Raw genomic sequence first — 16,605 nt, 5'->3', positions numbered from 1 at the left:
AATTTTCTAGAAACAATCTAGAAAAACTGAGTTAAAACCTCGTTGATCATTCGAGAGACTTTGAAGCTTTAGGTCTATCTGTTACGCCATGCATGTTTAAAATGCGTCGAAGCATTCAAGCGAATGACCGAATTGTTCTTTTATATATTTATTTCTCTGAGCTCGATAATGTGGGCAATTATCGGCAGATTTATGTAATTATACGATAGGTGAATATTCTTAAATAATGCTTATGTTGCAGTCGATAATATATCTGTCTTGGTGGAAAATCAAAAGATTCAAAGAAAATAACTATAGTTATGTTTTATAATAGGTGTAATATAATAGAACCTCCTATATGTGTATGTGCCTTCCTCGAAATTCGAGTACACGATACAATACTAACAAGATAAAAATCAATAAATGTCCATGCATGCATGATTATAGTAATCATCTAGTAATCATTGATAGACTGTTTATATGAGCATGGTTACCCCAAATTCAACGAAGCGTGAGATGATTTTGGGGTATTGGCATAAGCCTTTTACGATAAACCAAGAAAGCACATGCTATTTTGATCACGGCCAACATGTTCATGCAAACAGCCCCTTAGGCCCTTTTTTAGATAAAAAGTCGTCTAGTTCCATGCAAATTTTTACACATTTATTATTTCTTGCAAGATTAGTTTAAATAACTTCTACCAAGTGAAACCGTGAAACAAATTCGTCCGGTCCGGTGTGAACGTAGCCCGGTTCTCAATGCATGGGTGGAGTATTCAAAGTCCAATGTTATCTAGTCCAATATATATCCAATATTACCAAGCATTTTGATAGTTAAGAAAACCCGCTCAGGTTCTGAATTAAGTTTTAAATTAAGAGTGTAGAGGTTTAATACAGATTTCATTCTTAACTTTTACTACCGATACATATTATGTTATTTTTTAGATTTTTCCTATGGATTCTAAAGTCCTCATTTTACTTGTTGCCACTATCATAGTGGTTGCGGAAGCCAGATGTAAGTGTAAAATAATAGTGCGCATTAGGCCCGAATCAAAGTGACTAACAAAACTTATCCCAAGTAACAAAGAATTATATTTATACGAAATAATGAGAACTGGCAATTTTTTGTAAGGACTTCGCGCTCGGTTATATTAACTATTGATTGAGGTTGGTGCAATTTTAAAGTTTCGGAAGGCCACAAAAAACGTAGAACTGCATTTATTTAACAAAGCCAGTAAACCAGGCTTTTGCTCAAGGCTATAATCATACATTCTCAATTTCATCAGTAATTTTATTTTATTTTTAAATATTTCCAGATTACAAAAGAGAAGCCAACCCATGTGGGTATGGATGCCCTGCTTCGTGTGCACCGTCTTGTTCAAGTGTCTGTTGCTTACGACCTCCACCTCCACCCCCACCGCCACCACCGCCACCACCACCTCCCCACCACCACCACCAGGACCACCTGGAATGGTAGGACATGATGGTCCACCAGGAATCCCGGGACCGATGGGCATGCGTGGACCACCGGGTGACCGTGGTCCAATAGGCCAACCAGGCCTCCCTGGACCTCCTGGCGAACCAGGCTTGCCTACCTTTGGCTAATCACGAACTGTAATAGTGCAAACAATGTTTGTATTTAAATTCACTTTCGACAATTTCAAAGGAAATAAAATATCCAGGAATGGTTGCGTGTATTTAGTTTAACGCTATATATACATAGATTTAGTAAAGAATTTCAACTCAAAGAATTTCGACTACCTACATTTAATTTATCGTGGTCATGCAGCTTCCCTGTTGACTTTTTGTGACCTGCATGCGGATATTGATCAAATAACCGAAAGAATGACTATAAATGGAGTCGAACGAAAAATTCTTTAGTCATTGTTACCTCCCAATGAACCTGGATATATAAAGGAGAAAAAACATGCATGAAGTTCTCAATTTAAATAAAAATGCACGACCTTGATCGTTTAGTCTTAAACCTGATGCAGCCATTGATCTTTTGTCCTTGTTGCGTGATGTCCTTTGCTGGGGAAAGTTCAGAACAAGGATGGGTTGGGCCCATTGGCCATGCACAAAGAGATATTCATGATTTTCTCGAACGGTCTATGTGTCTAAATACGGAATTGAACGAAACTGGATGAACAAGCATCATATCACGTGATAAATAAATAAATAAATAAAACACTGCACTAAAAGAAAGAGCTTAATGTAAGTTAGATGGATAAGCCAAACTGAAAGAGCCACCAAGAAGCAAACGAATACAACAAAGTTGGCCTGTTTGTTGGAAAGTTGCGATCACTGGGGTGTCGTTTGTTAACAATGTCCTAACTGTCATCATATAAACAAACATGCAATAATAATTATTATAAAGATGTTTTATACACAACTTTGATTGTCAATTTTAAAAAAAATGTTAAAAATTTTGCATTAAATGAGCTACACATCGCATGACGCCGTATTTTACAAGTGTTATTCGTTTTGTGTTAATTATATGGACGCTTTCCTTTATACGGTAAAAACAGTAAAGAACGGTCCTGTTGAATTTCAGTACTGGATGACAGCAAGATCACTGCATGTATTTTAGAGTGATTCCGCACGAACACTGCATTCAAGTATATCGTTATTTACATCTGTCCAGCACGGGAAATGCAGTTTCACTTTTATATTCTTAACGCACTACTTTATTTCAATTCCGATTCAAGATATGACCGGTTGATTCTAATGTCGTTGTGGGTTTTTATGTCGGGTATCGATATTGCATGCATGCATGTCCGTTAGTCATATGCGATTATCAGTGGGGTTGCAATAATTTCGATATGAGATTATTTACATCCTCCTGGTTATTTTTTGAAACATTAAATCGGAAAAAATGCTGTTTATTTTGTTCATGTAAAACCTTGAACAGCGGCCTTCAAACAACGTTGCAAATTGACATCATTTTGTTGATAAATATAGTAACTGCATGGCTATAATAGTTATACTAAATGTAGGCCTGATTCTAAGTTCGTGTTACTAAATTTTATAATACATTTTATTATATCTTATTATTTTATTAAAGATATTAGATTAAATTGAATTAAAAATATATGATGTAAAAAATCTCCGTATATCCAATATATGACCGCAAACTCGATGCATACGTTAATCGTGGGAGCTGTGCGTGTTCTTATATACTACAATTGTGTTGCCAGATACTCCAGTTGTTATATTAATGACATATTGTAGTTAATTTATGACTTGTAAGTTTGATTATATTATTAACATATTGTAGTAAATTACAGCTAGTGCATACATTTATATAACTTATGATGCAGGGATTCTTATATGAGCTGATAAGATTGTAAGATAATGCACGCGCACCTATATATGGCTATATATGGCGTCACTGCTCCTTTACCACCAAACGTATTAAGCTAATACTTTCGAACTATTTGCATTGAGGGGAATGTCGCTTTACACTTCTACATTTCCCACTTTGTTTACCACCTTACAAAATATTGATGTTATTTTGTTTACATCTGTTAGAATCAGCTTTAATTAAATTGTGTGCTGGCAAATTAGCTAGGCTTTCAGCTTTAATCTCGTTAGGTTATTTCCAAACAAAAAAAATTGCACCTAACAAACGTGTTTCCTGACTACAAGTTCAAATTCAATCATCTAATCAAACCATTTTCCATCAGAGTGAAATTTTGTTCACATTTGTATGTAATATTTTACCAAAATAGCCTATTTAAGTGCCTATATCGATTCAAAAATGTCGCAGGTACCAACAATAACAAACCAGGCTATCACAATAAAGGTCACGGGTGGTTAACTTAGCCTTTGTCAAACTAACCTTTCGAATATAAGATTTTAATCATATCCGACAAATTTTTAACGAACTTTTACATTCACTTTAAAACTTTTCCGAGTAATTCTAATGAAAATTGAAGAAAGCACAAAAATGGCACCCATTTTCATTTTAACTGGTACAGTGGTTTTTAAACCAAGCGTAAAGCGGAGTACAAAAGAGGACTAACTGACTCGTTACAATAGATGAATTATGTCACCAGTCGATACCATGACCGTATAAAGCCTTATTGCCTTTATTGTTGGATATCAGTTGTACTCCGAAGAGCTTCGCTAAGGTATGTAGACATGACTAAGTACAAAATTCATATATTGTAACTTGTTTCATATATAAATGTATGAGAATATAGCATTTTTGTATATTATTATTTTTCATGCCAGCTAGCTCATTGCCAGAGTATAATTATTGTGAGCCTGTCTAAATTAAAAAGCAATGACTAAGCTTTGACTATTTTTCGAGAAAGGATATGTGCGTTGATTGACTGAACTACGACGGCACAATCTAAGTAGATTTTTATCTTATGGATTTGCAACCGATACCCAAACTATTTTCTTTTATGAAACTCGAATCCATATACGAATCCATACATTTTTTCGCATTTTTTTAGTGCGATGGTCAATTTAGTTGAACTGAACATTTAGAAGTCGATTAAACTACATTTTGTTACATTTAGAAATACTTTGCTAGTAATACTATAGTTATATTAAGAATTTTTGTGTTTTCATATTTGTAGTTTTATAAAGATGAAACTTATTGTGAGTTGCCTGTTGGCCTTCGTGGCATATGCCTCAGCACACCCTCATAGATGTAAGTAAAAAATTAAGCCTTTGCTTATGTGAAATTTACTTATACTATATGCTTTAAATTATCGGGAAATAATATGTTTTTACAATCACAAAAGAGCATAATCTTTCACTTGGTATCGTTTTGAAAAACAATTTCGGCTCAATCCAGACAATCCGGCTGTATCACCATTTGGATTTATACACTTTATTTTCACAAAAAGGATGAATACGTCCCTTCGAGATTGAATAGAAAAGTGTATACGTGTAAATAAGAGAAAATCAGATGTTTCAAATTAAAAATTAATGAAATTTTCATCAATACTAGTTTAAATAACTGGTAGTTGATTACAAAGCCTTGAAGACAAAACTAGGGAAATCGTCGTTCAATTTTGCCTTAGCTGTGCATAATATTCCAAAAGTATTTTCCTCCATGTAAAAAGATACCTTACTTACAGCCTTTAATTTCGAAGCAAAAATTTAAAAAAGCGGAGAAATATTAGATTATACTGCTGGACCAGGAAACTTAAACGATGGAATACCGATTGGCATAATTATTCGTGTGTCGTCTCAAATTTCAATAACACTAGGAATATGGAATTAATAGAATTTAGTTTATTGAAATAAAAAGAAAGGTTTTCATTATACCGTTATTATTGTAACTTTTGCGTTCATAATGATCTCATTAAATATTAATGACATACAGTTTATTGTTATATGAACTGGTAGCTGATTTCAACGTTGAAATTGGATACAAAATTAAATTTCCAAAATTGTCACGAGTGTGAAAATAATATTCTTTGAATTGGTCCTTAACTTAAGAGTATCCGTAATCAAAGCAAACTATTAATGAGCAACCAGTCCTTAACTGCAAACCTCGACCTAGTATCGTCAGTAACGCTTTCATTCGTTTCATTGTAGATACACGAGAAGCAAACCCATGTCCTCCTGGATGTCCGAGTTATTGTGCGCCATCTTGTGTAGTTTCGTGTTGTTCACCACCTCCACCTCCACCACCCCCACCCCCACCACCACTTCCACCCCCACCACCCCAGCTCTTCCAGGTCCACCAGGCCCATCAGGTAACCAAGGCCCACCAGGTCCAGTTGGGCCCGTCGGTCCCGTAGGAGAGGCAGGTCCCGGAGGACCTCCAGGCCCACCAGGTCCACCAGGCCCAGCCGGGGATCCTGCACCACCACCGCCTCCTCCACCACCATGCCCACCAGTCTGCGCTCACACCTGTGTCAGCTCTTGCCCGGGATGGTGTTGCCACGGACGCAAATAGGAAGGGAATATAAACGCTAGATGATTATTAGATGATGAACTTCCAAGCTAAAATTTGTTTGAATATGAAAATGCTATACATTGAAGAACCAAATGAATGGACCTATGTTAATTTTATAAACAAAGATTGTCATTCAATTTTCTGGATATAAATATATATTTACTTGTGAATGTCCGTTGTGTCTACTGAGTGAATGCTGCTTGTTGCATGCTATACAAAAACTGAACTTAGAATAAAATTGTACTAGGCAATTATTTGATTATTAAATGTTGTGGTTTATGTGATATTGGTATCGACCTGTAAACAATTTTCATAAAGCCTGTTCGTTTTCTGTGTTGTCCTTGCGGTAATAGTGTTTGTTTGTAGTTGGAAAACACGATCAAAATTGGAATGCAAATCCTTATGTCTAAAATACGACTTAGTTGACTTTAGAATGCTGGGGTGCTTGGGAACCGAACCTGCAGGCCCTATCAGTATCAGTCTAAGACTGTAAATAAAGAGTTTATATACACAGACCCGTATCCGCATGTGGTCTTAACGTGAAGGTCATATATTCCATACTTCCCAAAGTAAAGTTGTTTCTTATGTAGCAATTTAACCTCTGCAACTCAAAAGCAAGTATCTAAAATGCTCCCTGATTTGCACAAGACATGATTGAAACATAATTGAATAATTATAACAATTTCTAAGGTCTATTACTAAGACTAGTCAATTCTTCGACTTGATAGCCAAAAACTGCATGCATGGCCAAGGAATTCTGGAATTAGATTACATATTAAGGCGGGCCATACAGGTAAACGCTGTTCGAATAACTTATAAAGTTAATCAGCATTTAGATTGGCCATTTTTAGTAGTTTAACTATATCATTGCCTGATATCAATTTTAAAAAACGTTACTTGCTTGACATTGAGATAAATATCACGTCTCCGCAAGCACGAATATAATATGTGATATATTTGTTTGTTGTTATTATAAAGCTAGAAGGTCTTTAAACAAACGAGTTTTCTCGCTTTGTGATTGAAATGTTGGAGTTGCTAGAATGTCTGAAACCTCAATGTTAAACAATTACTAAAATGGCAACAGGCATTTAAAAACCAGTTTAAGCTCATTTCGGTTCACATTTTTCATACAAAGAACGAGCCTGTCGCTTTACTTTTAACCGGTTTAGCCCGAGAATTCATTATTGAAGTGATTTTCACGTTCAATGAGGGTTTATCATACGCCCTACTGATTTTTGAAAGCAATTGTTTTTACGGTATGTGACCAGTAAGTATATCTACCTAATATGAACGAGTTTTGTGATTGGCTTTTTGTAACAATAGTGAATAGTGTTTATGATTCATTCTTTTAGAAATCAATTTCTATAGTTCTTTGTGTTTTGTTGTTATCATCAACCAATAGCAAAGCTTGTTCATATAGGTACGTGGTGACCTTATGTGACCGTGAATATAGAGAAACTCCGTGTTCGTTATACCAACGCCAAGGTGTCAAACAATTTCACGCTATCAAGAAACATTTTTTTGTCACCTTAAAATTGTCAATGCATGAAAGTAGTTTGAAAATAGAAACTTAAGTGAAAAAAGGGATGAAATCTAAACTTGCGGTTTGCCGTTACCCTATAATTTCTGTATATGAACATGAAAGCACCCTCCCTTCTTTAAGCGCCTAGTGAGTAGGGCGGCCATGGGAACTGCTTGCTAAAAGTAGCTTATATAAGACCAATCAACGTGCGAAACAATTCATCTTTACTACTAGAAAATTATACCTTTTTTTGTATACATGCATGCATTAATATCTACTATGCAAGAATATCTCATGATTATAGCTCGGAGTTGACCCGTGTAATCGCTGCATATATTTAAAAATTTATCGGCGAGCAATCGAATTTAAGCGTGCTAGCTCCATCATGTCAGATTGTACTTTCAGCCATTAGTTTTTTATACTTAAAGAATATTAAATATCTTAGCATATATGCATCCACACCATGATATTAATGATATTTTTGATCATCATATTAACAAAGTTGATCTTTAAAGACTTTGTTTATAAACATGGTTGTTAATCAATTATCTTCTGACTATCAAACTTCTTTTTATATATAGCTGTATATATACGTATATTTAATGTATTTGCAGAATAACCTTGGTAATTTATAAGATATAGTGATAAAAATCTTTATAAATTCACCACTGCTGCAAGGATTGCACACCGCTTTATCGATTTTATCAATTTTCACTGAGGCGCGCACATGCGCAGGTTCTATCTCTCAATGCATGGCATAATTCAGTTTGGCTTTTCTTTTTACGTCCAACATGAATGTAGGTGATATTTAGATTATGCTACCGCAGATATATTGCCCAACAATAAAGGTTTATTTTGAAAAATAATTTTCTCTTTTGTTGTCGAACAAAAAGATTTCAGCGCAGTTTGTAAAGTAGCGCGCCTCCTTTGTTGGTTCTTTTTGTCACGATACTGTCAGGTACAAGCAAAATCCGTTCGGTTGTGCATTCGTGAGTCGCGGGCCGTGAAATAATAACAATAACACCCTTGTTGAATGCGCCGTACGGTAGTTTTTCGAGTGCGCGCATTTTAATAATAAATATCTCGTTTGCCCATTCAATTGAGTTGCGCTTTTGTTGTGAGACTTAGATTGTATCATTGTGTGCCAAGGTAAGGATCGTAGCTTTTTCACTTTGTCAGTATGTCTATCCATTTAGTTGGGAAATAGTTGAATTGGTATAACAAAAACACACTCAGAATTCCTTGATTTGAGTGTTGTTGAAAAGTAAATTAGCGGTAAATTTAGTTGCTTTTAAAAAAAATCCAATATAGCTCCAATTGGAAGTATAGCTGTATTCAATGCTATCATAATTTTGATTTATTATCGGAAGAATTTCGCTTTGAAAATACAAAACTTTATAACTACATTCAGAGCTATCAATCGTAGGGTTTTAGTAATTATGTTCTTTTGTATATACGAGCACAAAAAGGATTTATGGTTTTTGATATTTTGCTGGAAAAAAGGACGGGAGAACTTTCATGCGAATTTTTATCAATATTTTTTATCTTCATGTAGATGGACATCAAACTATTCACCGCGTGTTTATTGGTCGTAGTCTCCTACGCTGCTGCAAAAAGTACACATCGTAAGTACTCTAACTATAATAATTTCATAGCCCTTCATTCTAGAAATTCATCTCATATCTTTCCATAAAGAGCTTGCACCTAAATATCGAATACCGTGGCCTCCAACAATAAGATAAATTCGAAAGTAGCGTAAATCGATCATTCCTAATCTTTGAGCGCAAATTTGCCAAAATAATTTTGTCCGAATATCAAAAATATTCAAATTATTATAATGGGTACGACAATAGGTCCATGTATATAACTATAAAAACTTCTTTGGAGTCTATATATAAGTCATCGGTTAACACAATGCGCCTATACCCCAGGTCTATGAATAATCGTTGCTACATGTCTTGAAAAGTTTAGACTTTCCAGCCAAATTACAGCCCGTCCACAAAATCAAAAGCTAGGTCTATATTACACAGATATATAATAGGTTTGGTTTTTTTGCATCTATATGGAAAAATTATATATCACATGAAGTGATTACGGTGCTCACAAAATCAGCTACTTGTAAGCGAGTAGTGGATAAAACTATATGTAATTAATTATGTACAACTTAAAATACCAGTAAGCAAACAAAGGCACAGTCCACAACTTGTGAACGTCGCTTCCGAATTTATTTAACAAACAAAAGATTTGAAGATGGATCATCCTCTGCACGAACTTTGAATAAAATGCAGTTCGCCTCATATGGCTATTACTGTATTGCGAAATAATGGGAGCAAACTATAATCATGATCATGGAAATAAATTACAAATTACATTCCGACTGAAGTCGTCCACACTTTCAGTCTTCCACAGAATCAAAAGCTAGGCCCGGGCACTTAGCGTAAACACAGTTCAGTGTAAGGGGTCTTTTGTTTACATCTATATATATGTAATGAAGTGTGTGAAGTTATATTAAGGTAGTTAGAAAATCAGCTACCTGTAAACAAGACGGATTTATTCGGATGTGTTCGTCAGGTGTTCTAAAGTAGAAACACGATAGAGGTTGAAAGTTTGGCTGTGTGCATAGAGGTTGAAAATAAGAAAACTAATCACCAGCTTTTTCTGCGCATGTTTTAGTGTACAAAAGGGGCTAACCCCTGTGGCGGAGGATGCTCTGGCACTTGTGCTCCTGCCTGTTCACATACGTGTTGCCACCCAGCACCACCCCCACCTCCCCCACCACTCCCACCACCACCAGTTCTACCACCACCACCACCTGGTCCTCCAGGTCTTGACGGTCCCATGGGCCTGCCCGGGCCAATGGGGCCTGACGGTCCAAAAGGTCCACTCGGTCTCCCAGGTCCACCCGGCCCGGCAGGACCACCAGGTCAAGCAGGTGCGCCAGCAGGTCCACCCGGAAGAGACGGTCCGCCAGGTCCTCCTGGACCATCTGGACATCAAGGTCCCCCAGGTGATCCAGGTTTAATGGGTCCACTTGGACCTCCTGGTCCCCCAGGTAACCCAGCACCACCAGGACCACCACCACCTTGCCCGCCTGTCTGTGCACACACCTGTATCAGAGCTTGCCCACAACCATGTTGTCACGGCCGCTAGGCGAAAAATGGAAACGAAATAGGACCAGGACTATGAATATAACAATGTACTTGACGTTTTTGATAAAAAAAATCGGTATATTTATACACTACCAATTCAAGATTATTTATATTATAGTTAAATTTTTCTGTAGACCAAATTAGAAAGAATCTGTATTTATTAGATGTTTGATGAATATACCATCAATTTTGCTTTGAATTCTGCTCTTAGCTCTATTTTAGCTTATAATTAATAAATTTACTTCAAAGCGCAAAATATAGGATGATCCATGAATTCTTAACCTCCCACCTCATTGATCACCTCAGCAAATCTGAAAACCGATTCTGGAGATTATACATCATACAGACAATACACCCCCTCCTCCTTGGCAGCGCTTTACAGAATCTGTATAATTTGAAAACTAATTCCATTAGCACACACAAAACCTGGGTAGTCTAGATGTCGTTCGGTCTGGGTTCCTTGAAATCTTACTTATTATAATGCAAACTGCGATAGTCACAAGCGTCACGATGGGGAAATATTGTAATTGTTGCATAAGGTACACGTATGTTTACGATAAAATATAAAATACATGCAATTAGATAGTGCCACCTACTATGATTAACCAGAATTCCGCGTTGGAAGTTTTATAGGGTGATTAACTAATAATTACATGCAGGCAAAACATCGCGGATTCCGCTTAGCCAAGATTGAATGAATCGTAAAAAGACTTTAAGGATTTAAATCTTCAAAATATTTTAGGCTTTAGGTCAAGAAATCAAGACCATGTAAATAACTCTAGATCTTTAGGTTCTGATTCCTGATCTTTGTTTCCCGAAATTAGGCTCTTCAAGTCAATCTTCAAGGCATTTAGGTCTTAGAACAGAAAACCGAGACCGTCAACGCTTGCATAGCTCGTTAAGGAGTTATGGCCAGTATATTTCAGATCCTGTTACTTAAGATTAGACATGTATTGGAATTAGTAAATTATATGTTGTGTGGTAGACTGGTACTGTGGGAGACTGGTACTCATCCCATCAACGGCAACTGCCTGTCGATACCTCAAAATTACTTTACGTTGCGTGGAAAAAGCACTTTAGTACAGTTAAAGGGCGGGCATATTCAGTATATTTAACATGATCTACATTCAGTGTCGACGTTATTCCTCAAGGTATACCACGACCTTACGAATATTAAAACAGCAAAATTAAGTGAACCTGCATGTAATCATCAGTGCTCGTGCAATCAAATGAAAACTAACGTGCAAACTTCTAGCGATAGATCTTGATATTCATATATGACCCGTTGCTCGTCGTCATTAGAAAAAATATTAGATTACATCGTTGTACTGTTTCAGTCAAATCGCCAATGTATAATGTGTAGCTTAACCAATCACACTGGAATTAAACGTTGTACACTAATTGGGATTGATTTTAACAGACATTGTGCGGTGAATCGACATTACAACTTCTAAAAAGTAAATAACACTGTACTACTTTACTGTATGGTATGATCAGTGTGGATAGAAGTTGATGACATGCAGTTTTATAGTAAAACTGCATGTCATGATGCTAATCCTGTTGCTTAAATTAAACATTGATCGCGTGCATGTGACTGCGTGGATTTTGTTATACAAAGGTTATATTCGACCTCAGTATTTTGTCCGTTGAAAGAAGCGATGGGATTTGGCTGCCTGGCGAAGATCAAATCTGACGAAAAGAAAATGCTAAAGATACTCATTTATGCGGAAGCTTCCAATATATTGTGGTAAAATAGGAATGCTGCAATCATTTTCGTCATTAGACGGAGACCTGATGCATGAGTTCTTGTTTGACACCTCAAAATGCTTTTATACCCTACAACATGCGGATTAATGGGAGCGCAACTAATATACGTAAACGTTTCTCTTCCATAGCGTTAACTTTTACCGCCTCATTAGTTTTGGCGTGGTTTTGCTTAATGGTCGTAAAATTACATTAAGGATCCGGATCCCTCTGTTATCTGGACTAGCAGTATATTTAGTAACAACATAACGTATACTGTGTATGAAAAAGAAAGAATTACATATGAAACAAAGTGTAAAAAAGTGTCTAAAAGATTAGGCTATACTTGATGCCGACTGGCTTCATTATCTTGCATGCAGGTTCCTCGTGGACAAAATCATCATACTTGTTTGCCAATTAATCAAAATAGGGCTAACGTGGAAAAGAAGGATTGGTGATCGTGTAGAAATAGAAACGGTGATATTGTTAAGCATGTCGCAGCGTTAAAAAATAGTTCCAAAATTAAGACGATGTGCGCGAAATTAAAGAAAAAATTGAAGGGACAGAATTACGATGTTGCTTGCTATCTCTCCTTGACATCTCAGAGCGGGTTGCACCTTTGATGGGCGTTAATGGTTAGAAACGCTTGAGGTGTTTCGAGTATGACCTTACCGATTGATATCGAAGCCGTTTTAAAAGAGTAGTTTCAAAAGAGACGGAAACCTATTTTGCCCACTCCAGAAAGAAGAAAGGAAGTACAGAAATCTATCTTGCTACACGTAAGTGCTGAAAATATATGTAATTTTTTTCATAAATTATATTTGTGAAATACCGTAAATTGTCGTGGCATGATTTTCCTTAAGAATACAACCAAACAAGAAAGACTAAAGGCAAATTATTTGATGCTGTCATATTACATTCGAGATTCAGCATACATAAAAAATTGGAATGAGAATTTTTTATGCTCACTATATAGAGAAATACTGTAATTTCCAAATTTGGAAAGAGAATTTTTTGCATGTTAAGGGCACATTACATAACCCCAGTACGGGTTTCAGATGACGTGATTATATATCTTCCTAAAATAATATTCTTTAAGCAGTTAAAATTACTCACTTAGAAAACCTTAATGAAATTTAACGTATACTGAAACAGGAGATGAAAGCTCCCAAGCGTGAACTTTGTTTGTATAACTAGATTTACAGCAAAACTCGTAAAATATCGGCGATCGAAGCGTTTTTGATCAATGTAACGGGCACCACCCGACTTCAATCATTTCTTTCACAGCTTGATAAATGGGTTCATGTATAAGATATTTTTGAAGTTAACTCAACTCGCGATATGTTTAGCTGCATGGCCTATTGCATACTTTTTCAAAAAAGATCAGATAAATGGAACTGTACCTGCATGATTCATTGTAGTTAGCTAGTATTAATGAGGCCTTTCACGCACCAACAAGTCTGGGTGTCGCCGACTTTTGAGATTACCAGTTAAATGAAAGAAAAATTAAATTACTTCCTAAATTGTTAGAGTTACTTATGAGAAGGGCAGTGATTCTTTACGTTGCTGTCTGGTCAAATTATAGCATCAGAAATGTCGGCTCACTACAGAAATATAAATCCGAAACATCTCCTGTTTGTAAATTGAGTTAACTTGGGATGCCGTACACATGGAAACAGATTATTTGTTTTATATTTACAGAAACCGTACAAAATGGATTTGAGAGTTCTAGTCTCAACGTTGCTACTCATAGTGGCTTTTACTGACGCAAAACCGAATAAGTCAGGTAAACATCCTGCGGGTATAATATTAGAATACGACTTTATGTATATATAGCTGTGCTTGAACATGAAAACAGGGCTAGAGAGAGAGAGAATGAAGTACACTTTGTAGTTTTGATTGGTCGAAAACTGAGAAAGAATTGCAAACCTTGGATCCCTTAGTTTCCATATTGCGACCTATAATCCCATAGACTAATATATAATTTATTAGGCGCATGCAGATCATTATTCGAATGAAAATAGGTATTGGAAACTCATTTTCATTGTTTGAAGAACGCATGTTTTTCGGATAAAAAACAAACAAACTGAACCTCCAGTATTCTTACTTTGACTTCAGCAATATTTTCACAAATCAAAACAGCAGGTCGTGTTATACCCCTAAGATCATGTTCAAGCTAAAGCGTTCGCAGTAAAAGCAGACGCAAGAACATCGCGGAAGGAATCGAATTTGTTTAATAACATCTCCAATCCGAGTAAAAGTATGAAGCAACTTTTTAGTAAGAAATCTGACAAGATGCCATTAATTTACATCTCTGCCTTTATAGCTTTGAAAAGAACTATAGCCACCTGCCAAAGCGCCTGTCCACAAATATGTGCACCAGCCTGCACACCCGTTTGTTGTGCCCGGCCTGCACCTCCAGCTCCACCTGGTCCCCCTGGCCTCGATGGTCCTATGGGTCTTCCTGGTGCTCCAGGACCAGATGGTCCCAAAGGTCCACTTGGAATGCCAGGACCACCAGGTCCGCCAGGTCCTGCAGGACCGCCCGGTGCACCAGCAGGGCCACCAGGAAACGATGGTCCACCTGGGCCAATGGGTTCTCCTGGTAATCAAGGTCCCCCAGGTGATCCAGGTCCACAAGGTCCAATGGGCCTACCAGGTCCACAAGGTCCCCCAGGACTGGCTTCATCATGCGCCCCGGTATGTGCGAGGACATGCGTCAGGTCATGCCCTGCGACATGCTGCCACGGAATGAAATAATCATATGGATCAGAACGGTTATATAGTGTTGAATTTATCAAAGCATTTGACACGGCAATTACATTCATGTCATGTGTAACTATTTCGTTATAATTCGCTATCTTGTAGTACTGTAATAATAATAAATAAATAGTGTTCTATATTACACTTGTAATAGACAATGCTTTTATATGATATATAGTTCTGAATTTAGGATGGCAAATGCAGAGCCCAAAGTACACTTTTTGGAATCCTGATTTTTGAGCTTCCTATTTTTTTTTTCTTAGGCTGAGATTATTTGCCTTCAAAGGACGCTATTTCATTAATTTTGTTTTTATCTTCCTCTCAGCAAAATATACATCCGTCCACTTTTCGGCTATGAAACATGCCGAAGTAGCTACATATTAAAATTATGTTCAACAAATTAATAATTCTACACACTAAAAAAAGGTGTGTTAGATTTACACACCTTTTTTGTCCAAATTTTAACACACCTAAAGGTAGGTTTTGAAACACACCTAAAGGTGATATTATAATATCTTTACAAGACTTCCGTTAACTTTCAGGCTTTCGGTAGTTTCCTTTAATCTGAATGCGGTTGTTGTCTATAAAAAACACAGCAATGCAAAACGACCGTAAACGTAGAGGTTTCAATTAGATGCACGTTTCCAATATAATAAGTGAAAGGTTTTTCGATAGTTTGGCAAACGCACGAAATATATTAAAGGATTATTTGCACAATTTAACATGAATAGCATTGAGAGGAAAGAATTCAATACATCCAAAGGCAAGGGCAAGGCTAGCGTTCCGTCAAGGCGCATTCCGCGTTCTGATAAAATAACATGTATCAGGATTGAGATTGGTACAATGCCTATGAATGTAAAGAATGCTACCAAAAATATCGTCCCCATAAAGCGTCTTTCTTTCAAAAGACGAATCTCTTGCGAACGGTTAAGTCCACTTTCATTTCGTAAGGCCATTCTCCTGGATTGTTTTCTTAGAGAGATGAATGTTATCACATACAGAATACTCGTGACCAGGATGATAGCGACTGTGAGATATAAGTGGACTAAGAAATTGTAGACATTCCGAGTTTCAGAAGAAACATATTTTCTGATAGAGTAGATAGAAGAAGATACCCATATGAATGCTAACAATATAATAATTTTCCTGCCCCTCATCATGTAATGATGTTTGAAAGGGTAGGTGACCAGCAAGCACCGATCTGCTGCGATCGAAATGATTGTCATCAAGGAAACAGATAATTGTATTTCCATTGTCATCAGAATTGTCCAATGCGCGATCCAATACTTATATGGTTCACATAGGGATATCAGTAGGTCGGAAACAGCTAGGTTGGCGACGAGATACGTCGCAGAATTCTTGAAGCACTTTAGTGGATCTTTGATAAATGCGATCAAAAGTAGTACGTGAGAAACGACTCCATATAGGCCAATGATGTACATAGGCATATCTCTGTATCGAAAATGCATATATATTATTGCAGAAGACGAATTCATTTCTTGCGAACGACGAAAGTTATACCAACCT

At 36.7% G+C, this 16,605-nt stretch overlaps 2 protein-coding genes and 1 pseudogene across 2 annotated transcripts; all 3 read left to right on the top strand.

The window, feature by feature from the left end:
- The first annotated feature begins 4,033 nt into the window (after nucleotides 1-4,033).
- Nucleotides 4,034-6,185, top strand: LOC114524251 (annotated as a pseudogene).
- A 3,536-nt stretch (nucleotides 6,186-9,721) lies between these two features.
- On the top strand, nucleotides 9,722-10,771 carry LOC114524156 (cuticle collagen 1-like). The gene is made up of 2 exons (XM_028545286.1): nucleotides 9,722-9,733; nucleotides 10,097-10,771. Exons 1-2 carry the CDS (start codon nucleotides 9,722-9,724, stop codon nucleotides 10,571-10,573), a joined length of 489 nt encoding a protein of 162 aa, XP_028401087.1. The 3' UTR covers nucleotides 10,574-10,771.
- Nucleotides 10,772-13,000: 2,229 nt separating this feature from the next.
- On the top strand, nucleotides 13,001-15,220 carry LOC114524248 (cuticle collagen 2-like). The gene is made up of 3 exons (XM_028545395.1): nucleotides 13,001-13,094; nucleotides 14,017-14,101; nucleotides 14,642-15,220. The coding sequence occupies exons 2-3, from the start codon at nucleotides 14,029-14,031 to the stop codon at nucleotides 15,073-15,075; spliced, it is 507 nt and encodes a 168-aa protein (XP_028401196.1). The 5' UTR covers nucleotides 13,001-13,094; nucleotides 14,017-14,028; the 3' UTR covers nucleotides 15,076-15,220.
- Nucleotides 15,221-16,605: the final 1,385 nt, after the last annotated feature.

This window comes from Dendronephthya gigantea, unplaced genomic scaffold, assembly GCF_004324835.1.
Source record: "Dendronephthya gigantea isolate DGI-Jeju-01 unplaced genomic scaffold, DenGig_1.0 000030F, whole genome shotgun sequence".
Taxonomy (NCBI): Eukaryota; Metazoa; Cnidaria; class Anthozoa; order Malacalcyonacea; family Nephtheidae; genus Dendronephthya; species Dendronephthya gigantea.
The sequence above is the reverse complement of the archived record's forward strand: the minus strand, read 5'-3'. Positions and strand labels throughout refer to the sequence as shown.